Here is a 25,563-nt window from a genome sequence, read left to right as displayed (position 1 = left end):
CATTAATGGTCAGTATGTTGAGTGATAGGTATTTGATCCACGTAATAAGATTAAAAATTGGAACCACAGAGGTTTAACAATAATTACATTTTTTATCTTATCATGAAAGTCCTGGACAGACTATAGTTAGGATTGACTGATCTGTGGTAGTAATCATTCTATCAGATTCCATAGATATATCTGCTGTTCTGTTTTATCAGTTGTAAAGTCTGTTTGAACTATACTAATAAATTTAATACAACCAACATCTCGAATTTAAATAAACTTTTCATTCATGCACAACTAACATCTTATTGACTCACGACTATCAAAAAATTAGCTTCACTACATTAAATATTGAATTAAACAGTCTGAAACATTCAAACAGTTGTTGGTTTTGGTCTATACCATCTATATGAAATTTGCCATCTCATCCTCTACAGGTAACAACTAGCTACTTCCAGTTGTGTCAATTCGGAATTTCGTGGTCTTGGTACATCGATGCTGCAAATGCGACGTATAAGCTGCAAAATACTACGAATGGTTTAGGAAAGTGAAGCTAGTACTTGTAGCTTAACGGATATTTGTCGAGGTTTGAGCCGAGAGACTCTGTGGTAAGGGAGCTAAAATCCTACTCGACACTGATCTTCCCTTCAGATTCGATATGCTTCAACTCCCAGAAATCTCGTAACTCGGCTGTAAAGACTTAAACATTTCTCATCCACATAAAGCTGTAGCAGATTTGCCATCCGATAAAGATAGACACTACAGAAAAAAATCGACAGTTCTCTTAGTCTTAGGCTAGAGGATAAGCTAAAACAAAATTTAATAATCTTCCTGAAAAGCTTGAATCCTTCAGGCTGACTGTACAAATACAATTAAAAAATAATCTAGATCTGTTCTTTGGTTTAATTTTATAAACATTTAAATATAAAACCATTAATACCATAATGTTTTAACCAATTTCAAAGTTCAAAATGCCAGCCAACCTAGGTTGTCGACCTAAGATATGATAGGAATCTTAATTTTCTTAAATCGCTGTCGTCAGAATTTAAACTGTCTTTGGTCGATAAAGTAGAAACTTACATTGCCTTCAGTCCATGAAGTTTGAATCCAGATTACCTTCAGTAGGCAAAGTACGATTCAAACAGAGATTATTTTTCTAAAATGTCTACTATTATGTTTTTGTTTGATCGTAATAAAAATAAAAATAAATTTTCACATCAAAGGGTCCCAGGTCTTAACAAGGCTTCTCATAGTTAATCCAAAAAAATTGTTCTGGATTTATTAATCTAGAGCTTACAACTTTCATCTGAATTGAGCATTTAAAAAAGGTTAAAGTTAACTAGGTTTCGAAGAGATTTTTAAGCGCAAATTTGACCATTGTCTTTATAGGAAAAAATAAAAACTGAAACACTTATCTCTCATTTCCTTATTATTTAATTTGAAACAATTTTCAAACAAAAATATTTTTTATTAAATAAAGAAACAATTTACATCTGAAATTAGATGTTAGAAGTGCAAGATAAAAGGACAAGGTATCAATAAAACAGTTGGATTTTTAACAAAAAAGATCTATTTTCAGCTGAAAAGGTTAATGTTTTACTAAAGCAGAACAATTATCAATAATAACCATAATTTTTTAACCAAAAACTTGCATTTTTACCCAAAAAGATTAATTTTTTCTCAAAAAGATCTATGAAATTTCTTTTTTTTAATAGGAGTAAGTAGATTTTAACTTAGCAACATTTATTTGAAAGGAAAAAATGCATTTTACACAAAGAAAAAAATCTAAAAAAATTATTTCCAACAAAGTAATTTAATTTTAAAATAAAGATAATAATTCTTAACTAAATACCTGAAATTTTAATATAAAAAAGTAGTTTGATTTTTTTAACTAAATTGATAAAATTTTTAAATTTAAGTTGCGAATCTTTGACTACGAAAATAAATTAATGAAACGTACTTCAGTTTTCAACCAAAGAGTTTAATTTACAGCCTAAAAATAATTTTTTGATTAAAAATGTGCTCAAACAAAAATGTCTTGAATCAAAAACAGTTAAATTTATCCAAAGAGGCGAAATTATAAGCAAATACTATCCTTACATAAATTTGATACATTTCTAAAAAATTGATGAGTTTTTAATTCAACAGAGGAATTTTCTACGAAAAATTTTTATTTTGAACCACAAAATAAACAATTCACCAAAAGGGAAAATAATTTTCAACAAAATACTTATATTTTTATCTTAAAAAAATGCAATCAAAAATCAAATAGTAAAATATTATGTTAACATCTAATTGTCAACGAAAAAAATCAATTTTTACACAAAATAGTTCATTCTCTGCCCACGAAATGAATTTCAAACTTAAAGAACGCTTTTCCGACAAACAAACAAAAGGAATTTTGAAATTTATTTGTTAAATTTTCAAGCAGTTAGTTTAATTTCCCGCCAGAAAAAATTTTAACTACAGTTATAAATCGTCAACCGAACAAAAACGAAAAATTCAACAAAGAGTTCAAACTTTTAACAAAGTAGTTGAATTTATACCAAAATATATTAATTCTCAACAAAAACTGTAGCAAATAATTATTTGCCAGCATAGGATGATGGTTCGTGTGCATGCCGATATACAACTGATCGGCAATGCAGATTCCTTTCTAAACGACAAAATCGAATGCCTTGTAGAATCCTAAGTTGTTGACCTAAGGTATGATAGGAACCTTGATTGTCTTTTATCTCTGATTTCGAAATCTCAATTGCCTTCGATCGATAACGTAGTAACTTACATTACCTTCAGTCGATAATTTCTAAACCCACAACACCTTCAGTAGGTAAAGTAGGACTCTAATATATATTATTCTAGAGCTAACTATTATGGTCCGAACTGACACTTAAAAAAAGGAAAGTTAACTAAATTAAGAAAAGATTTCTGAGCGCATATTGGGAAATTTTTATTTTATAATAACAAAGTTAAACACTGATTTTCGCAGAAAAAGAGAGAATCAAACCAGCTCTCCCTCATTTGCTTATTATTCATTTAGAAATAATACAAGCTCGAAAAAAGAAAACTTTTTGGCCATCAAAAAATGTTCAATTAGAAATATTTTTAAATCAATAAGGAAACAAATTAAATCTGAAATTTATAGTTATATCAAGACAATAATATGAACTTTCTAAAAAAATAGTTGAAATTGTTTATTAATGCATTTTCAACTAAGAAGATTATTGTTCTACTAAGTAAGAATGATTTTTAACGAGATTACTAATTTTTTTATGAAATAGTTGAACTTTTAACCAAAAAAATTAATTTTCTTTCAAAAAGATGAATTTTCAATCAATTTCAAATTTTTGTAATTAAATAGGTGAAATTTTAAGCTGAAAAGAATATTTTTTTATTAAAAATTGTGTGAACAAATTTTCATTGATTGAGAACAACGCCAAATTTTCAGCAAAATAGTTTAATTTTCAACCAAAAAGATGATTTTTTGAATTCAAATTATGATTCTTTAACCATAAAAATAAATTTTTTAAAAAGAAGTTGATTTTTGCACAAAAATGTTTAATTTTCAAACCTGAAAAGATAATTTTTCAGTGTAAAAATATTTTCAAAATAAATTTTTTTTAAAATTAATAACAGTTAAACTTGCCAAAAAAACAGACAAATTTTTAAACAAGAAAATTAATTTTTTTCTCAAAAAGAAAAACTCTCAATTAACTAAAACAATTTTTAACGAAATAGCCGAAATTTCCATCTAAAGAAGATCATTTTTAATTAAAATTGGAATAATTAGATTTTTATAAAACAATTCCCAAAAAGACGTATTTTTAACCAAATACTATATTCTACCCCAATAGAATTTTTTCAACAAAATTGATGAATTTTTAAAACAACAAAGAAAAATTTTCTAAAAACTATTTTAATCTTCAACTACAAAGCACACATTTCACCAAAAATGAATTAATTTGGGACAAAATAACTTTATGTTCATCTAGAATCATTTTCTATTAAAAATAAAATCGCCTAATATTATGCTAAAAACTAAATGCCAATGAAAAAAACGAACTTAAAAAAAAACTTAATTCTCAACCAAGAAAATTAATTTCCAACTAAAATGATGTTCTCCAGCCAAAAAAAAATTTTTTAATTCAGAACTTAAATTTTCAACCATTTAGTTAAATTTAGAAGGACAAATTAATTTTACTAATAAAAATTAAATTTTCGACGAAATAGTTTAGCTATCTTTTATAGAAATAAATTTTCTTTTAAAGAAATTCGTGTTAAACTAATAAAAAGCCAAATGACAACAAAATAGTCCAATTTTTCACCAATAATATAAATACTTAACAAAGTAATGCAAATTTGGACCAATCAGTTAAATTCTCTGATAAAAATAGAAGTTTTTTAACGAAAGAGAAGAATACAGATAAAAACACATTTAATTTCAACCAAACTATTAGATTTTTACTTAAAATCTATTATTTCACAACCAAGACTGAAATAATTCAATTTGTAATTAAAAATTACTTTTTAACAAAAAAAAAAAAAGATTCCACGCGACACACTAGGCATGGTTTGAGCTGATATTTGAGACAATATTCAAGGCGACACTCAAGACCGGATTCAAGACAATACGCGAGACGTACTTCGAGGCAAGGTTCGAGATAAAATTCTAGGCAATACTCGAGACGAGATTGAAGACAATACACGATACGAGATTCGAGGCAAGATTTGAGATGATATTCAAGGCGATACTCCAGACAAATCTCAATACGATAAATGAGACGAGATAGAGTCAAGATTCGAGATGATATTGCAGGCGATAATCGAGACAAGATTCAAAAGGAAATTAGCTACGCTATTCGAGACGATATCATACGCGAGACTTGAAACGATTTTCAAAGCCAGATGCGATTCCAAGTAAAACGAGATAAGATGAGGGAAAAAGAAGGAGTGAAAAACAGTAGAGGGGAAGGGGAATTCGAGAAGGAGATTTCAATGACGTAATAAGCTACAAAACACTTCTTTGTAGACCTACATCACCTACTTTGATTAATTGTGAAATTTTGATTCAATAAAAATTGTAAATCAAAACTTTAGATGATCGCATTGGTCTCTTATAAATAAGAAGCTGAAATTATGATACCTCTTCAATTATGCGTTTGTTATCTATGTTTCATGATGTACCTATGAGATCATTATTTACAATCTCGCCAAATGTATGTGCTATATTTGAATAACAAGTACGTTTGATTAGTGGAATATTCCAGTATGAATGCAGAAACTTTTTAGAATTTATAACATTAGATACCTGAAGTTTCCTTATAAAAGTCGAGTTATTGTTTCCTCAACTATCAGTTACATTCTGTCGTTGTATGTAATCTCATCAAAATGAACGGGCTACCTTTCTGGAGTCTGCTAATTGTTTGTGGGATTTTGTCCCAAGGAATTGTGGTTTTATCGGTTGAAAATGTTGGTAAGTAACAAATTATCTTCGTAAAAAAAAACCTGAGTAGAACATATCAAAACCGTCATAAACCAGTCCAAATCACGCTCATCGAACGTACAGTGTTCTTGAAAAGTTTGAAAAATGTTTTTGGAACATCATATATTTTCCGAAAATTATTTGGCCTAACTTAAAACGTTTTTGGAAATAACCTAATATGATTGGAGTCGAAAGAGCGTTTTAAAGACTTTCTGATTAGGTTTTTATATTTCGTACTTACTGGTTCATCTTTCCAAAGAGAAATTGGAATAGTTTTTACCCATACATGCTACCCGGTAAAATAAAAATGAACCTGTAAAGCTGACCATGAACCAAAAATTAAAGAACATCAGCAACCTGTTTCTTCCATAATTGAAGGATTCGTTTTAAAGCTATTTGTGTAATTCCTTTTAACAAGGTAACTTTCATTTTAAAAAAATTGCTCCTCTTGCAGAGACATCATCGGATCTTCTGAGTCGTCAAAAGCGATCTACTCGACTGGCTCGTCCAGAATTGATCAGATCGCATCAACAGCATCAATCATTTGGCCAACCAATGATCGCAACGCATCAGCAGCATCAAGCTTTTTCCCAACTGATTAACAGAACACCTCTGCAACAATTGGAGGCACCCTCTGCAGTGAGCATCCGGATACATGGTGTCAGAGTGGGTCTCGGGATTGTGATTCATTCTTATATCATCGCAACGAAAGCCAGCTATTTTCGGAATACGAGTCTGGCACGTACAAGTGTTACATTTTTTTCGCCAACTCGTCGAGATTACGAGCGCCGTCGTATAGTACACATTGAAGAATGTCGAGGTATTCCAACTGAACCTCTTGCTCCACACAATGTTGCCTTGGTTGTAGTTAATGAAAGGATTTTTGTGCACGAAGGTGCTGATATGAGACTTCGAGATAATTTCACCCCAAGTGAAATTAGGTGGATTCGTAGTAAGGTTTTATCGATGATTCCACACCTTACAGAATACAATCTACATTAATTTGCAATGCACACATTGACGTGTAAAAATTCGTATGTAACAAGCTATTACGTCAGATATCAGGAAATAAATCTTTAACAAAGTGGACCCTTCTTTTTATTCGAATGACTCATAAGTGCGAGGCACTGTAATTTATTGATTTTTTACCAATTTTGTTAGGTATACTCATGCCAGCTGAATAAACATTAAAGTAGTCGTAAGAACTTTATAGACTCACGTTAAAACCTACAGATAATGCTTTCAGTTAAATTAATTCATCTTTTATGTGGTTTTGATGTACGTAAAAGTACCATTGATAAATTGTTTTTTATGAGGTTAGATCGGGGTGAATTGGATTATATAAAAACCCTCGGGTATTTTTTTTTAATTTAGGTCAAGATCAAAATTCTTTTCCTCATCGTTACAAATGGTAAAAGTATACCCAATGCATGCAAAGGTCGTAAACTATGTGCAAGTCAGGGAATTCTGGTCGTTATATTATTGCATTTAATACGACAGGCTGTATCCTGAAACATTCTGTATCTTATCATTAAAAAACTTTTTAGTCATACCTATCCATTTATATCTCCTAGTGGGATGATTCTTTCAGTGCGATTTCAAATACCTATAATATCATTTTAAGTATCCTAGTTCGTGTCTTTCACTTATTTTCTTTAATCACTAATTAGGACCTAGCACGCTTTGATAAATAATCTTCTGATTCCCACTTTCATCCTAACCCACCACAATCTTGGAGATACAAATCTTTAATCTCTGAGATGCTGCCTAGCATTCCAAACACTCAGTCTCCATTTAGCGCCTGAAACTCTACATTTATATTTACGGATGTATGCATTTCGCCAATCAAAGTTTCAATTCATTCCGAAACTATTATATTGTTTTTTATTAATAAATGTGTAAAGTTTACGCCCAACTATGACCATGATGCAAGAAATTTATGTGAAAATCTTTTTAAAGTTTCCGAAAATTTACCCAAACTTGATATGTTTCCAAAAATTTCTAAGGTTTCAAAATTTTAAAATTTGTCATTTTCATAAGTTTTTATAATATTATTGTAAATTCCTTCTTTTAGTAAAAAATTTATGTTTTTGATTGTGAATATAACTTCCTGGGTATGTGTTGAACTTCTTTGTTAAAGAATCATTTCATTGATTTTAGTTGTTTAAAACTTAACAGTTCAATTTAAAATGTATGTGTTCTATCGAAAATATATTTTTTTGTTAATATTTGGATGACTTTCGGCAAAAATTAAACTTTTTCTTTTAAAATTAACTTTGTGAATACAATTTCATGGTTTTAAGTAAGAAATTAGTCTCTTTGGTTTTAAAACTTTTTAAATTATTCAGAATATTGTTGTCTCATCGCTCAAAAACCTTACCTGTGTCAAAATTAAATTTCTTTGTAGATGCCACCAACAGGTAAAGTAGATCCCATCATAAATGAAATTAATGAAATGTCTAGTAGGAACCTACCTTGTCGACTGATAATAGAGAAAAAATCTAGATTACATTAAGTCAATAATGTGAGAATCGAGATTCTGTTTAGTCGGAAATATAGGAATCCAGATTACCCTCATTAGGTAAAGTAGGAATCTGGTACAGGTTCTTTTTTTGAAAACATTTCCTCTTTTTATTTTGCCTGATAATACAAGTACTATATGTGACTTTTCTAACCATAATATTGCTAATTAAAGACTTTATTTTTAAGTTTTGGTCTTCTGGATATACGTAAAAACAATATTGTTTCTTTTAATCGAAAGTAATTGTTTATGTTATAAATAAATTTAATGAAAGAATGTATATATTAACAGTTGTCTGCATCACACACTTTGGACCTTGAAAAAATTGATAAAAATTTTAGAGAATGTTTTCAACATATTTAACTCTAACTTGAAAAAATTCTTCCCTATGATAATTTATGAAAAAGAAATTATTGAATTGAACTCAAATTTTATAACCAAATGCAAAACTTGACTGTTTTTCCCCATTTAAATATATTTTATAAATTAATATAGATTTTCGTCAATTTGCAACTACCAAATTATAATAAGCCACAATTTTGTTCTAACCAATTTTACTCAAAAATCCAGGATTTTGGCATTTTTATAGTTCGTAATTTTTCAAAATGAATAATTAAAACTTTGAATTTTTCTGAAGTTTTAAGTTCAAATATCACAATTCTTGGTAAATAAACTTGAGTTTAAACCTTATTTAAATATTAGTAAATTTAAGGATTTAGAATTAAATTTTTTATTTTAAACTCTAAATTTATTTTTTAACACTGAAAAGAATTTTGTCAATAAATTTTGAGAATAAATTATCATTTTATTCATTCATAAGCAAGCCACAAATTCTAGAATTGTGTGAGCTTTGACTTTAAAATATTTAATTCAGTTTTCAAGTTCTCAAATTTTAATTGTCTTGCAATCAAAATTATTTAAATTTCAAAAGTTTAAATGTCAGACTATTTGAATTTCAACGCTTCTAATCACAAATAATGCATTTTCAATTCCTTTGACTTATTGAGGATCGAGTTTTGAAGTCCTAATTTGAAATAATTTAATTTTTAACATTTCAAAATTGTCCTAATTTTGAAGTTTTAATCTAAAATAACTTAATTTCGAGATCCTTCAATCGAAAATAAGTTATCTTTGTTTTCAAAGCATTAAATCAGAAACGGGATAATATAAAAAATTTGCTCAAGAAGTTATCAAAGTTTTATAATTTTGAGTCTGCTATTTCTCAGTTTTAATTTCTTTAAAAACATTAAATTTAGTAGAAGATTCATAAATCTTGAAAAATTCAAGTTACGTCGCGGTCTATGTCGGAAATTGGGATTTTTAAATAAAAATTAATATTATGATTTAAACAGGTTTAGAATTTTCTAATAATTTCCGATGACGTTAATGTTTTTCTTCCAAAGAAATCGAATTTTCAACAGCTGAATATTAAAGCATAGATATTGAGAATTAATGAAAATTAAATTTTTAATAGTAAAAATGAAAGAAAATTTTAATATTTATAATGTTTTACAAATCAATAATTTATAACAAATTTTATAAATAATTTTATATATAAATGCCTTATAATGTGCAATAATGTTTTGGAAAATTAAAAGCCATATAGTTGACTCTTAGTAATAAATTTACGAGATTTGAAAAATCCGCATTTCAATTTATCTCCTTCTTTATGAAAAAAAATTAGGAAAAAGATTTTGTAATCTTAAATTATTTTGTGGTATGGTATATCACTGTTTTGCGCCTAAAATTACTTTTTTTAATAAAGAAATTATTTAAATTAAAATAATATTTACAATAGTTATACCACAATGTGGCATGTTAGCAGTTCTACTGCAAATCAGTTATTTTAAACGAAATTTATTTCAATTCGGCTTCAAAAATTAATTTTTATAGTTTGGAACAGCTTTAGGGTTTCGTAGCCCTGTTGATAAACTATTATAATTTCGGTCGGGTTTCCGTCCATCGTAGCTTCTTCACAAGAATAAAGATTCAAGACGAGATCCGAAACGAGATTTAAAATGAGAATATAAATAAAAATTGAGGCAGGATTTACGACAATATTCAAGAGGAAATTCTCAGCAAAATTTAAAACATGATTTAAGATGAGACCGAAGATTCGCGATCGTATTCGAGATGACATTCAAGGCGAAAATCAAGACGAAATTCATATTTGAAATTCAAGACAATATTTGAGACGAGATCCGAGACAAGGTTCAAGATATGATTCAAAATGAAAAACAAGACGAGATCGGAGACGAAAATTAAACCGTGATTCAGGATGAGCTTCAAGATGAGATTCAAAGCGACATTAAAAACGAGATTCAAGACGGGATTCGAGATAATATTTAAGACGCAAATCAAGGCGAAACTAAAGAAAATATTTAAGATGAGGTTTAAAACAAAATTCAAGATAAGATTAAAAATGAGGTTTGAGATCAGATGAAAAGATATTTGAGCCGAGATTCGAGACAAAATTTAAAACGAAATTCAAGACTTGATCAAGACGAAATTCAAAATAAATTAGAGACAAGATTTAAGACAAAACTTGAGACAAGATTCAAAGCGAGGTTTGAGAACAGACGCAAAACGATACAAGACAAGATTCGTATCTTGATTTAAAAAGCGATTCAAAACAAGATTCAGAACTAGATTCGAGAATAGATCCAAGACAAGATTTAAAATAAGAATTCAAACGTGATTTAAGACGAGCTTCAAGATGAGATTTAAAACGAGAGTCAAGACATGATTTGAGTTGAGATTCGAAATAAGATTCAAGCCGATAATCCAGACGAGATATAAGGCGAGATTTAACGAAAAAAGTTTAGTCGAAATGCAAGACATAATTCGAGCCGAAATTAAATACGAGATACGAGACGAGATATCATACGAGATCCATCATAAGATTCAAGATGTGATATAAAGCGAGATTCTAGACGAAATGAAAAAAAATCGATATAAGCTTCAAGGAGAGGTTTGAGATCAGGTGCGAAGCGATTTGACACAATATTGTAAAAAAGATTTCAAACAAAATTCAAGGCATGAACTGAGACGAAAGATTCGAGACAAGGTCCAATATAAGATTAAATACGAGAACCAGCAGGAGATTCAAGACTAAGATTGAAAAGAAATATAAGAAGAGTTTTAAAATGATATTTCAAACGAAATTCGAGACGAGATTTTAAACAAATCTCGAGATAAGATTCAAAGCGAGGTTTGAGAAGAGATGCGAGGCAATTCAAGACGAAATTCGAAGCGTGATTTGATATAAAATTTGGGACGAGATTGAAAACAAGATTCTAGGCATGATTCGAGACGAGATTTAAGATGAGATTCAAGACAATTTTAAGGAATATATTCGAGAGGAGATTCAAGACGAGATCCAAGATAAGAAGTAGGTGAGATTTAAGGCAAATTTCGAGACAAGACTCGAGACGATAAACAGAACAAGATTCAACACAAGCTTCAAGCTGACATTTGAAACGAGATTCGAGACAAGATCTAAGACGAAATTCGAGGTAAGATTAAAAGCGAAGTTTGAGATGAAATTGGAGGCGATTCGAGGCGAGATTCGAAAGAAGAATAGTGACGAGGTTCAAGACGTAAACCGAGACAAGATTTAAAACGAGATTCAGAACAAGATTCGTGACGGGATTTGAGACGAGACGCGATTCAAGACGGGACATAACGAGATGTGAGATAAAAGTGGCGAAGGAAGGAGGCGAGGGAAGTAGGGCCATGAGGAAGAGATTTAAACGAATAAGTTTCTTCTTAAATACCTTAAAAATTAGAGATTAAAAGTCTCGATGATTATTTTAAATTCTCATGATTAAGAATTTAATAATATAATAATTTTTAAATTATGGGTATGTCATGTATGTTCCAACTTGTAAGTATAAAACGATTATTTACAATATCACTCAGTGTGTGTTCTATAAATCATAATCAACTATAAATTTAAAAACTGTTTAAGATTTATAACACAAGTACTTAAAGTTTCCTTATAAAAGTCGATTTCTCTTCTCACTTACTGGCAGTTTTATTCTATTATTGCTTACATTCTTATCAAAATGAGCAAACAACCAGTATCAAGACTTCTAATAGTTTGTGGGATTTTGTCACAAGGAATTGTGGCTTTGTCGGTTGAAAATTTTGGTAAGTAAAACATCATCTCTGTCGCCAAAAGGATAAAAATTGAAAGTGAAAAAACTTAATTTTTGTTATAAACTTTTGTTCAACAATTATATCGTATAGAGGCTTGAAAAGTTTGATTGAAAACAGGCCTTAATCCAAATAACGTCCCTTAAACATAAAATGTTCCAGAGAAGTTTCCAGGACGTATCTGGAACAAGAAATCTTTTCAGAATATTATTTACCCTAAGCTAGAACGGTTTCTGGAACGTTTCAAAAATGTCTTCCGTTTTTTATATCCAAAAATCTTTCTGAAAACGTTCCAATTACGGTAATTAAATTTCGTGTCTATTGCATCATCCTTCTCAGAGAAACTGGAGGATCAACTCAACAAAACTGAAAATGAATTTGTAGAGTTGATCAAGAACCGAACTTTCAAGATCATCAGCAACCTCTTCTTTCTCTTGTTACATAACTCGTTTAAAAAGATTTTGGTTCAATTCTGTTAGAAAAATCGACTTTTTTTTAAATGTGATTTTCATTATTCTTGCAGCATCATCGGATCTTCTCACTCGTCAAAAGCGATCCACTCGACTGGCGCATTCAGAATTATTCACATCACATCAACATCATCAACCAGTTGTCCAACCAATAATCAGAGTACCTCTGCAGCAGTTTTTAGAGACACCCTCTGCAGTGAGCATCAGGATCAATGGTGTCAGAGTTGGTCTTGGGATTGTGGTTCATGCTAATATTATAGCAACGAAAGCCAGCTATGTTCATAATACGCCTCTGTCACGTGCAAGTGTTACCTATTATTCGCCAACCCGTCAAGATTACGAGCGCCGCGAAGTGCGACACATTGAAATTTGTCTGGGTATTCCAAATCTACCTCTTGCACCACATAATGTTGCCTTAGTTGTAGTGAATCGAAGCATTCCGGTAGATGGTAGAAATTCGGTTATAGAGACCAGGCTTCGAGAAAATTTTACCCCAGGCGAAGTTTTGTGGATTCGTGATGCACTGCGAACGCTGATTCCACGTCTGAGAAGGCGCAATAATAAGTAATGATGACTTGCAATGTGGACATTGACGTGTACGATTTTTATGTAGCAAGCTATTGCGTCAAATATAAGGAAATAAATCTTCAAAAGCTTAGACTCTTCTTTTTATTTGAATGACTTATGAGTATGAGGCGCCGTAATTTATGGAACGTTTCCAAATTTTATTGGGTGTACTTGTATCAGCTGAACAAATATTGAGGTGTCGGATAGAATTTGAGAGGTTGAAGTTTGGATGCACAGATTATTCTTGGGCTTAAATTAATTAAAAATGCAGGCAGTGTAAAAGTAGGTGTAAAGTCATTGAAATATTGCGTTGAAAATGGTGCCTTCTTTGGTTGAAGATTAGTGATTTGAGCTGTTCCATGATTGAATAAAAATTGATCTTTTTTACTTTAAAATCTAACATTTTGGTTAACAAATTTTGTACTTTGTTGTAGATTTGTCTTTTCGGTGGGAGATTATAATTAAAAGTTGAACTACTTTATTAAAAAAAAATAACTTTTGTTATTCGAAGGTTGAGATGTCTCTTTGATTAAAATTTTGACCGTTTTTCTTAAAAATTTTTGTTTCTGAGTTGAAAATTAAATTTTTAGAACTTTAGATTTAACTATTTTATTATTGATGAAAAATTGATTACATTGAGTCAGAGACTGAAAAATTTAAGAAAAAATTAATGTATTTTATTATAAATTTAGATGAAATGTTTTTATTGTTTTCGTAGAAAATTCAATAATGTGATTGAAAATTAACTTTTTGATTGAAAGTCTACTTTTTATTTGAAAATTTATCATTTCATGTTGATTGTTGTATCGTTTTCCAGAAAAAATAGCTCTTTTTGTTCAAGACTTCAAGAATTTATTTAACATTTTTCTGATTACAAATTCAACCATTCAGGGAAAGTTTAATTTTTTTCATTAATAATTAAATTTTATAATTAAGAAATTAAACATTCCATTATTAGTTGAAAAATAATCTTTTGATTTCAAAATTCAATAATTTAGTTAAACATTTATTCATATTATTATTAATTTTGACTCTTTGGTTGAAAATTCCATCGCTTTTGAAGAAAATTCCAATATTTTATTAAAAATTAACTTTTGATCAAAATTCTAGATTTTCGCATTAAAATTCAACCCTTTTCTAAAAAATTTGCCTTTTATTTGAATTTTGTTTTGTCTTTTGACTGAAAAACCTTTCCTACATGAAAATTTAACTTTGCCGTTACAAATCGTTCCTGATTAGTGAGAAAATTTATCTCTTTCGGTAAAAAATTAATTTTGTTAACAATTCTACTGTTTAGTTAAAAATTAATCAGCTTCCGTTGAAGTTTAGAAATTTTTGTTGAAAATTCGATCTTTTTAGTTGAAAATGTATGATTTTATCTATTCCATTATCAATTAATAATTGATCCTTTTTGCTTTAAAATTCAAAAAATTGTTTCAAATTTATGTACATATTTTATTTTAAATTCGTCTTTTTGTAGTAAGTGAAGATTCGTAAATGTAAATTTAACTGCAAGGTTAAAAGGTAAAATACTTTTCTAAACATTTAGTATATTATTTAAAGATCCATACGTTTTCTCAAGATTTTCAATATTTTGAAAAAAAATATTTTATACCTAAAAATGTAAGTATTCCATTATTATTTAAAAATAATTGTTTTTAGTTTAAAATTAATGATTTGATGAAAAATGTATCTATTTTAATGTAAATTGTTTTTTTTTTTAAATAAAAATTGTATTATTTTCGTCAAAAATTCAAATATTTAATTTAAAAAACCTCTAGATTGAAAATTGTTTTGTTTGAAAAATAAATAATTTCATTAATAGTAAAAATTGATCGTTTGCAGTTAAAAATTCAATAACTTGGTGGCAAATTGATGTATTTTGTTGCAAACTCATATTTTTTGTAATAACTCAATATTCTTGATTGAAAATTTAACTGCTTGGTTAAAAGTTAAACTATTTTCCTAAAAATTATCTTATTGGCTGTAGATCCATCTTTTTAATTGATATTTTAAACATTTTGCAGAAAGTTCATTTTTTTTCTTAATAAATACCTTATTTTTAATTTAAAATTAAAATTTTTATTTTCTGTGTTAATTTTAACTTTGCAATTTAATTTTTAAATTAGGAGAGAGAAGAAAAAATAATTTGCGCTTGTTCACTTTTCGTCAAATAGATAAGTTTTTAACAACAAGAATAAAGCTAGCTTAAAAAAATTTTTAGAAATAATTTGGTTCAACTTTCAGCCAAGAAATATGGGAATAATTGGAGAATAAATTATTCTGAATAAAATTATTGCGTGTATCATATTCAGTACAACATAAAACGATTTTTTAACTGAAATGATAAATTTTCATTTTAAAAATGCATTTTTAATCAAGCCGTATAATTTTTTTTTTATCAAAAAATGGAATTTTCAAGAAAGAAGATAAATTTTCTACGAAAAAAAGAATAAGGTGGTTTAATTTTTAATTAAGCATGGATACATTTTCAAATAATGAAATTAATCTTAAACCAAAAATATTGTTTTTTAAGGGAGTGGGTAAGTATTTAATGAAGTAGTTCAATTTTAAACTAAAACATTTTAATTTTCAGAAAAGAATCAATAGTCAAATTATCATTAAAAAAATAATTTTTTAATAAAAAAAAAATTCTAATTTTTCCCACAAAAAGATTAATTTTAACTGAACTAACGAACATTTAACACAAAAATTAAATTTTTAATAAAATAGTTTAATCTTCAACAAAGTAAAGTGAAATTTTCAACCAAGAAGAATAATTTTCTACGAAAAAGGTGTTTTTAACAAATCGGTTCGAACATTCAACCCAGTACTTAAATTTTACACCCATAAAGATGACTTTTCAATTTAAAAATTTTAGTTGTTGGTATTTAACATAATGGAAATTTTTAATGTAAATACCAACCACTTATATTTTTATTGAAATCTCATCTTTTTGGTTTTAAATTTATCTAGTAGGATGAATTCTTAAACCGATTTGTCAAAAAAATACTTTTTTGTAGAAAATTATTAATCTGCTTCGTTGAAAATTTTATTATACTTTGTCGAAGATTAAACTATCGTATACTCCGTAACAAAAATTTTCCTAACTTAATCATTGAATTAATTTTTGAAAAAAATGATCAAGAACTTTGATTGTAAGTAACTTTTAAAGCAACAAAATTTATTTAGATAGATTTTGCAATAATTTACCTTGCACGGCGATTTCTTTTAAAAAACAAATTCGATTTTCATTAAAAAAAACATCCGCGCTTTTATTTGTTGATAATATTTATTTGAATTTGGCCTTTAAAAAAATAAAATTACAAAAGAGATCACAAAAGGCAAAAGATATTATTTTCCAGAAGTTTATTAGTTTTTGTCATTTCTTAGATTAAATTTTTTGTAATCTTTTGTCATTTTTCGCTTAAAATGCGGAGATTTTTTTCTGTGACATTTATATTTTTATTGAAACAAGTAGAAGGCAATATTGTGAAATTCTGAAATAAGCTTCGTTATCTTTTCAATATGACGCATTTGCGGTTTATTGCTTCATCATAGAAAGAAAAAAAAATATTTAGACAAAAATATCTTTGTTCATTCCCCAAAATTTTGTATGATTTATAGAAGTTTCTCTATTATAGTGAGAAAATTCCAGTTACTTTAATATGAACAACCTATTTTTTTAATTACTTTCCATTTTTTGAAATGAACAGTTAATTTTTGTAATTCAAAAATATGTCTCGACGCGTGTGCAATTATACAACATCGTACTTAAAATTTTTTTTACGTTTAAAAAAACTTTAAAAATGCATTTTCAACTTGAATAAAAGTGGAACTACTTAATTAAAAATTAATTTTATGTCGCTGCTGATTCATAATTTTAATTGAAAACCCGTTTTTTGTTGAAAATTCAACTATTTGATGACCAAATTTTTTTCCTCTCAATTAATTTTTTAACTGAAATTTTAATTAGTTCGCTTTGATTTACCATTTATCTTCTTCAGTTAAAACATGAGCTATTTTTTTCAAATTTGTGTTTTTTAAACGCTGTCTTTGGTGGTAGATAATTATTCTTTTTAGCGACTTATTCACGTTTTTGGTAGAAAATTAATTTCTTTGGATAAAAATTTAAGTATGAGGATACTTATTTCTTTAGTTAAAGATTAATTATTGTTTTAGTTGAAAATTAATTTTTTTGCTTAAAAATTTTTTTTTTTTTAAATTAGGTTTGTTGTTGAAAATGATATTTTTTATTGAAAATTTTAACTATTTAATGTTTATATTAACATTTATCACCTACAACTAAAAATTCAGAGCTATTTTTTCAAGAATTTCTGTGATTTTTAATTTTTTATATTGTGGTAGAATATTATTCTTCTTGATGAATGGTTCTCTTTTCTGTTTAAAAATTTATGTCTTGGGCTGAAACTTGATCTATGACGAGGAAAATTCTGCTTTTGGGTTGAAAATTCATTTTTCTTTAAAGATTCATTATTTTACTTGAAAATTTAACTGTTTTGCTGAAAATTCGTTTTTGTTTTAAATTCAAATGTTTTAATTGAAAATTTTCTTATTCCATGTTTGGTTTCACATTTAGCTTCTTTACTTGAAAATCCAGCCATTTGGGTCAAAATTTCTGTATTTTGTTGAAAATTAGGCTTTCTTGGTAAAATATTATTTTTTTCTAAATAATTCACATTTTTGGTTTAAAATTATTTTCCTTGGTTTGGAGACTGTGCAGAACATTTCTTTAAACGTTCAAGTTTTGGTCAAATTCATTTAGATGGTTGAAATTGATGTTTTTTTTAGCATGAAGTGAGTCTTTTTTTGTTGTTAATAATTCATTTCTTAAATTGAAAATTAGTTTTTCTTTTAATTAAATTTTTTACTAAAAATTTGACTTTCCTATTTTTTATCAAAAATTTATCTTTTATGATAGAAATTTAATCTCTTTCTATAGAACATGAATTTTTCAATTGAAAATTGAAATGTTCCATCTTTGGTTTATCATTTATCTTCTTCGCTGGTAAATTTTGCTATTTTGTCCAAAATTTCTGTATTTTGTTGAAACTGAGTATTTTCTAGTAGAATATTAATCTTCTTGGTGATTAATTCACTTTCTAAATTGAAAATTCATTTCTTAGTTTGAAGATTTAACTATTAGGTTAAAAATTAATTTAAAAACGTTTAATTTGGTTATAAATTAATTAATTTAGTTAAAAATAGCCCTATTCTGGTGGATAATTAATGTTTTCAGGAGAAAATACTTTATTTTTATTGGATATATTTTTTTTAATGATAACTAATTTTTTAACTCAGAAGTTAGTTAATTTATTCTTTGACAAAAATTTATCTTTTTTGCTGAAAATAGGTCTTTATTAGTAGAAAATTTAACTGTTGGGTTAAAATTAATTTTTTTTCCAGTTTTCATTATTTTAGTTCTAAATTAAGCTCTTTCCTTGAAAGCTTAACTTTTTAGTTGAAAATTTGTGTAATTCTTAAGAATTAGTTTCAAATAAAAAATTTGAATATTTCATGCTTGGTTTAACATTTATCTTCTTCACTTGAAAAATCAGCTACTTGGTTGCCAATTTCTGTATTCTGCTGAAAATTTATCTTCAGTCTTTTTGGTGACTAATTCATCTTTTGGGTTAAAAATTAATTTCTTTGACTAAAAATTTAACAATTAGAGTGCACATTCCTTTTAGAATTTTAGGATTAGTTGAACATTCATATACTTCGTTAAAACCAATATTTATAGTATAAAATTAATCTTTTCGATCAAAAATACATTTCTTTGATTGAAAATGAGTTTTTTTTATTAAAAAATGATTTTCATAAATAAAAATGTTTTAGTTAAAAGCAAATAATTATTGCAATTCAAATGATGCAATGAAAATATTGAAAAAATAATTTTCCCTTGAATTTTATGTACTTTTGTTCCTTATCCGGTCTCTTTTCTTCCTCTATAACCATGTCCTTTGTTACCTTTAATACCATGACAACCATTTCCATCTCTTTTATTATATTCCACTTTTGTTACTCCCCTAGAATCCTTCGTGCTTTTTCAACCAAAACACATTCCAAAATACTAATCTCACTTCCAATTTTTTGAATTTTCACCCTTTATTTATTGAATTTAAACCCTTCACTCCATTCCCTTTACGTTTTCTACCCTCAGTCAGGCCCTCCACTTCATTTTGAAAAATCGAGACCCCTCGGTTTTACTTTATACCTCTCATCCACACTCCATAATTTCATTTAAAAAAAGATATTATCTTCCATTCTTATTTCCTCTTAGCCTCTTTGTCCCTTCCTCCTCCCGCTATAACCAGCGCAGCGCTGTCACTTATCAGATACCTCATATCTTCATCTATCTCTTCATCATCTACTTCCATGCCCATAATTTATATATTATTTTTACGCCTTTCTTCCTCTTCCTCTTTCTCTTGCAAATTTTATCAGATCCATTATATCTTCATCTACCTCTTTAGCATCTACCTACCTGTTTATAATTATTATATTCCTTTTCCGTCTTTCTTCCTCTTCCTCTTCCATTCTTCTTATAACCTCTATTTGTATCAAACCTAACCTCTTTCATCTTATACTTTTTCATTATATCTAGTTTTCTTAATCCCTCTCGTTCTTCTTTGCTTCCCTTCGCTCTAACAGTTTCATTTACTTTTTTTCTTTTTTTGTCATTATCTTTCTCCCTGTTCTCTAAACTTTTAAATTTGTTCCAAGCCTTCTTGATCTGAATATGCCATAATTCATCTTATTTGCTCGTACTTTTCTTTTCATCGTGTGCCTTTTCTTCTTCTATAACCATGTCCTTTGTTACCTTTCACATTATGCCTGCCATTTCTGTGCCTTTTATTACATACATTCCACTTTCGTTACTCCCCGTGGAATCATTTTTCTTTTTTCTACCGTAACACGTTCCAAAATACCAATCTCATTTCTATATTTTTTGAATTTTCCCCCCTTCATTTCTTCCATTCATACCCTTCAATCCATTAACTTTATGTTTCCTACCCTCCGTCAAGCCCTCCACTTCTTTTTGAAGAATCCAGGTCTCTCGGTTTTACTTAATACTTCCCCTCTACGCTTCATAATTTCATAGAAAAAGAAAGATGTTATCTCCAATTCTTCTTTCTTGTTAGCTTCTGTGTTCCTTCCTCCTCCCAATATAACTAGCGCAGCGCTCTCTCTTATCAGATATCTAATATCATCATATGCCTCTTCATCATCTACTTCCGTGCCCGTTATTATTATTATATTTTTTTCCCTCTCCTCTTTCTCTTCCTCTTCCTTTGGCAAATCTCATCAGATACCTAATATCTTCCTCTACCTCTTTAGCATCTACTTTCATGTCTATAATTATTATATTCTTCTTCCGCCTCTCATCCTCTTCCTCCTACTCTCCCATTTTTATTATAAACTCTATCAGTATCAAAGCTGAGCTCTTTCATCTTATACTTATTCCTTATATCTAGTTTTATTAATCCCTCTCGTTCTTCTTTGCTTCCCTTCGGTTTAACAGTTTCATTTCCTTTTTTTTTCTTTTCTTGTCATTATCTTTCTGCCTGTTCTCTATACATTCAAATTTGTTTCAAACCTTATTGATCTGCCTATCCCATAATTCATCTTATTTGTTCGTACTTTTGTTTTCAACGGGTCTGTTTTTTCCTTTAAAACAATATCCTTTGTTACCTTTGATATCATGCCAGCCATTCCTGTCCCTTTTATTATATTCCACTTCTGTTACTCACCGTAGAATCCTTTGTCTTTTTTCAACTGTAACACATTTCAAAAATACCAATCTCAGTTCTATATTTTAAAAATTTTTCCCCTTTATCTCTTCCATTTAACCCGTTCACTCCATTCACTTAATGTATGTGGTAATGGCCCTAATAATGTATAATGTAATGGCCCTCAGTCAGGCCCTCGACTTCCTTTCGAATAATCCAGACCTCTCGGTTCATGAATTCATTATTCTTTCATTATTTCACCAAAAAATATATTATTTCCCTCTCTTCTTCCCTTTTGCTTCTTTGTTCCTTCCTTCTTTCACTATAACTAGCGCACCTCTGTCTCTCATCGAATACCTAATAACTTTCTCTATCTTTTCACTATCTACTTCAAAGTCCCCAATTTTTATATTCCTTTAGCGCCTTTCTTCGTCTTCCTCTTCCTTTCTTCTTCTTCCATTCTCTCGCTTCTCTTCGCTCCTCCTCGCTCTAACAGTTTTATTTCCTTTTTTCTGAGCATATTTCCATCCTCCTTATCTCCCTCTTTCATTCTATTTTTGTCACGACTTTCTTTATCTCATTGCCCCTTCCTAATCTTTGATCGTCCGTCTCTTTTGTTTTTATTTTCACACTGTTTCCTCCCTTCACTAATCATTCCCTTTCTGCTATTTTGATTCGCTAACGATTGCTATTTAAATAACAATCAGGGCCCCAAACCTCAGTTTATTTGAGCCTTCTGCATCTCTCCATATTTCAGAAATTAACTTGACCCCGCAACAAAAATTAAACAAATTAAACAAAAATTATTTTTACGCAACAAGTTATTGAAATGAAAACAACGTTACTCATTTAACTTTTCAAAATAGTTTTCTAATCTTTTTTCATGAATACTAAAGAGAAAATATTAATGATATGGAAGTAAAATAATCCTGGCAAAGTGGAATGTATGTTAGATTTGAATTTTTGAAATTAATTTTCGAAATCATACTAAATAATATTAATAATGAAATGTGAAAAGAATTTCCCAAGGAAAACTTTGAATAGTATAGAAATTAAACTTAATTACTGAATTTTAAAAAATTTATATGTGAAAAAATGTTGTTTATTAATCAGTGAAGGACGAAAAAAATGATTTCTCTAATTGCTCTCCTCTAACTTTTATAATTATATCTTTAAAACAATATCTTTAAAACGAAGATTTTAAAACAGTGATTCTATTTACATCTTAAACGTTTTATAAAATTATAATTTATATTTGTCTCCTTGAAAAATATATTTGTTCTAAAATTACACCTATTCAATCGATTATTTTTAATCTTCTTTACTTATTTTTATTTTGCATGTTCATAAATGAAAATTTAATTTAATTTTAATTAGATTATATTCATTACATTCAATACTTTGAGTATTCGCTAAACCCTACAATGGTGAGTTTAAATCTTTCACGAAATTATTTTTATAATTTATTAAACTAAAATTACGAATTGTGTTTTAAAACATAGAAAGCATTATATTTAACTTTTTATTCAAATGTAAATTTTATATTTCACTTTATAAAGTTTATTAAGTGACGTTTAAATTCATGTTTCCCTTCAGCATTTCAATAAATCGCTTGGAAAACTGTTTTGAAATATTACATTGGCAAAATTGATTTAATTCCAATATGGTTTTTCATAAAAACAACATTTTATTTACTACAAAAGTTTCAAAAAGTGGTCTAGTCCTCTTGTTCATGAGTGCTTTTTTTTTCAAAAATTTAAGAGAATTTAAGTTTTTCATCGAAATAAATGTAAAGTTTTGAGCTCAAATGGGTTTGAATGTAGCCTATGGGGATTTTTAGTAACTTAGGGAATACTTTTCAAATTATTAACAGTTAGTAAGATTAAGATGTCTAAAAAATAAAAATATAAAAAATTGTAATAATTTGGAAAATGATGAAGACTTTTGAAGAGCTTGGGCTTATTTTCAACAGAATTTTCCATAGTACTTGTCAAAATAATAAAAAAAAAATTTTTAGAATTTTTTCCCTAGATGTTGCCTTAAGGTCAGACTTGACACAACAAAGTAGCGATATTACAAACAGGTGTTTAGTCTCACATTTTTTAAAATGATTATTAACTTTCTTTTACTTAATGTTAATAATAATATAAATTTGTTAAATTTAATTATTTAAAGGGTTATTTCAATTTTTAGAAAACATCGAAATTTGAAGTTTCTTTTTGCAGTATTTTTTATAGAGTTGACACTTTGCCGTCCATTTAGATTTATTAGACACAGAATTTTATTACATTTTGTGTTATAATGTGAAAAGGTTTTTAAAAGCTTTCTTTTTCATTTTTTTTAAAGCGACAGTTGAAAAATATTATTATTTAAGAATATTGATCCGACTGAGTAAGATAATGATTGATCAACAAAATATAGTTATAAATTACAACAATAATATTTAATACCCACTGTGCCTTTCCTATATACATATTTAGATTCTTATCAAAATTTTAGCTACTTAATTTTGTTTACTCCAAAAACTAGATACAATGTTAGAATTGTTCAGGAAATTCCGAGACATTTAAGATACTAAGGTAACAGAAATTCACGAAATTAGGTTGCGGAAAATTAAATTACATAATTTTTTATGGTAACTTTACTTAATTTTTATTTAACTTCAGAAGCTGTTTCTGAAAAATACGTATATTTTTCTAAAATTCCTAAATGGTAACAGAAATATAAGTTATCGTGACGTAAAGAAATGCGCAGTTTCATGCGCACTCTTCGCTTCTCGTACGCGTGCGCATAGCAGACGAAGCATGACTTTCAGTATTGGTGGCAATCGGCGTGTTTGAAAGATTTTGTTATAATTTTTTGCGTAAAGGGGGGTATTTTATTTTTGTACTCAATTTTTCGGAACATCACACGATGAAAACATCTGGCGAGGAAAAACGAACCTGGCTAACAACAATTTTTTTTTAAGTCAGGGAATTTTATTGGTTAGGGAAACTGCCAAGTAAAATCAATTTAAATTTTTTTCAATTTTGATTTGAAATTAGTTTATTTCGTTTATAAAAGATTGTAAGTTCAAAATGTTACAGGTTTACGATTTTTCTCTTTGAATATTAATATGGTCAGGGAAAATGAAAAATTGGTCAGTGGAAATTTAGAAAAAATTTAAAATAAAGGTCTGTGGTAACCGCATGGTATTATACTCTTGTTAGTGATTTGTTTGCCTTGTATTTATATTTATTTGTTTGCTGGGGCTTTCTCTACAATATTACCTTTCTAGTTATAAATTTGATTCCTTGTTTGAAAATTCATCAATTTTGTTGAAAAGACATCCTTTCTGATTGAAAATTGAATTTTTGTGCGGAAAATTCGACTGGTTTCATTAAAAATTAACTTATTTTTTAAATCTCATATTTCAATGCAAAAAATTCAAACAAATTCTTTTTTGGTTGAAAATTCAACTATTTTTCGAAAAATTTTCTTTTTGTTTAAAAAAGTCTTTTATTTGACTAAAAATTTCATCTTTCTTCGATAAAAATTCAACAGTTTGGTTTAAAATTCAAGAATTTTTTATTAAAGTCTTTTTTCTTCTTTGTTAAGAATTCAAATGTTTTATTAAAAATTCATATTTTTGGGTAGAAAATGCAACTAATCTCATACACAATTTTTTTTAAATTCAGAACTTATATTTTTATGTCGAAAATTGAAACTGAAATCTTTTTTGGATAAAAATTCAACTACTTTTTAATATTATTTGTCTGGTTAGTCTTAACTTCAGCTATATTTTCTTTCTATTTATATTTTTAGGACAAATATAGACTTCATGTTTTATATTAAAATAATGAATTAAAAAAGAGTTTTAAGCTCTAGGAATTTTCCGTTACAGTAACTGAAAATTCCTAAACTGCAACATAATTTTGTGATAAATGTGACTGGAGTTTCATACAGTTACTGTTTCTGAAATTTCTGTTACAGTTTCGGAAAATTTAGAAACGGTTTCTGCATAAAGGTTAACTGACGCGTCTGAAAATTCCTACAGAAATTTTGAACAGTTTTGCTCTACGCTCTCGGTCTTGCACAGAATTTTTAAAACTGAAGGTCAAAGTATCGACAACAGTAATTAGGTGATTGTAAATTCTCTTTCGTTAAAGCTCCTTCGGCTTTAACAAACACTTTCTCATAACGTATCTCGTGCTGCGCAATATAGTTTCTCCCTAAAATTGCACATCATTCCCATTAATGTATATTATTATAATTCATAACATGCATTGGTATTAAAACTGACGTAGTTTCATTGTCTCATTTACAAAAAATGCATTTATTAACAAAATTTTATTATTGAACATTTTATTGCAACTTTTGCCGTTCTTCCATAAACTGAATTAGATTATTTTTAATGATATTTTTATGATTTAAACTTTACACATACGATCTATTTACCGTTTTTAACTTCTAGATTATGTCCCTAGCATCAGTGCCCAGACTTTGTTAATTGAATTTTCTACCGCATCGTGTTCTACATTGCAGTTGTGGTGTTCTGTTGCTTCATCTCCTAATAATTGACTAAAAGATTCTCTCAAGGCGTCTAGGTTGGAAAGTCTAGTTACAAGAACAGTCCCGTGAAACTTC

The 25,563-nt window shown here is 28.2% G+C and overlaps 3 protein-coding genes across 3 annotated transcripts in view; 2 read left to right on the top strand and 1 right to left on the bottom strand.

Annotated features, from left to right (window-relative positions):
• The window catches only part of LOC117177166, a 126,282-nt gene that overhangs the window by 14,423 nt on the left and 86,296 nt on the right, over positions 1-25,563 (bottom strand). The window lies entirely within an intron of this gene.
• On the top strand, positions 5,345-6,554 carry LOC117174617. Its single transcript, XM_033363868.1, has 2 exons — positions 5,345-5,458; positions 5,922-6,554. Exons 1-2 carry the CDS (start codon positions 5,374-5,376, stop codon positions 6,467-6,469), a joined length of 633 nt encoding a protein of 210 aa, XP_033219759.1. The 5' UTR covers positions 5,345-5,373; the 3' UTR covers positions 6,470-6,554.
• On the top strand, positions 12,039-13,274 carry LOC117174624. Its single transcript, XM_033363882.1, has 2 exons — positions 12,039-12,140; positions 12,670-13,274. Exons 1-2 carry the CDS (start codon positions 12,056-12,058, stop codon positions 13,182-13,184), a joined length of 600 nt encoding a protein of 199 aa, XP_033219773.1. The 5' UTR covers positions 12,039-12,055; the 3' UTR covers positions 13,185-13,274.

This window comes from Belonocnema kinseyi, chromosome 1, assembly GCF_010883055.1.
Source record: "Belonocnema kinseyi isolate 2016_QV_RU_SX_M_011 chromosome 1, B_treatae_v1, whole genome shotgun sequence".
Lineage (NCBI taxonomy): Eukaryota > Metazoa > Arthropoda > Insecta > Hymenoptera > Cynipidae > Belonocnema > Belonocnema kinseyi.
The sequence above is the reverse complement of the archived record's forward strand: the minus strand, read 5'-3'. Positions and strand labels throughout refer to the sequence as shown.

Excerpts from the sequence above, each read along its gene's own strand:
- LOC117174617 (XM_033363868.1), top strand. The coding sequence starts at position 5,374 with ATGAACGGGCTACCTTTCTGGAGTCTGCTAATTGTTTGTGGGATTTTG. Across the intron at positions 5,459-5,921 it reads TTTATCGGTTGAAAATGTTG|AGACATCATCGGATCTTCTG; the intron begins GTAAGTAACAAA and ends CTCCTCTTGCAG.
- LOC117174624 (XM_033363882.1), top strand. The coding sequence starts at position 12,056 with ATGAGCAAACAACCAGTATCAAGACTTCTAATAGTTTGTGGGATTTTG. Across the intron at positions 12,141-12,669 it reads TTTGTCGGTTGAAAATTTTG|CATCATCGGATCTTCTCACT; the intron begins GTAAGTAAAACA and ends TTATTCTTGCAG.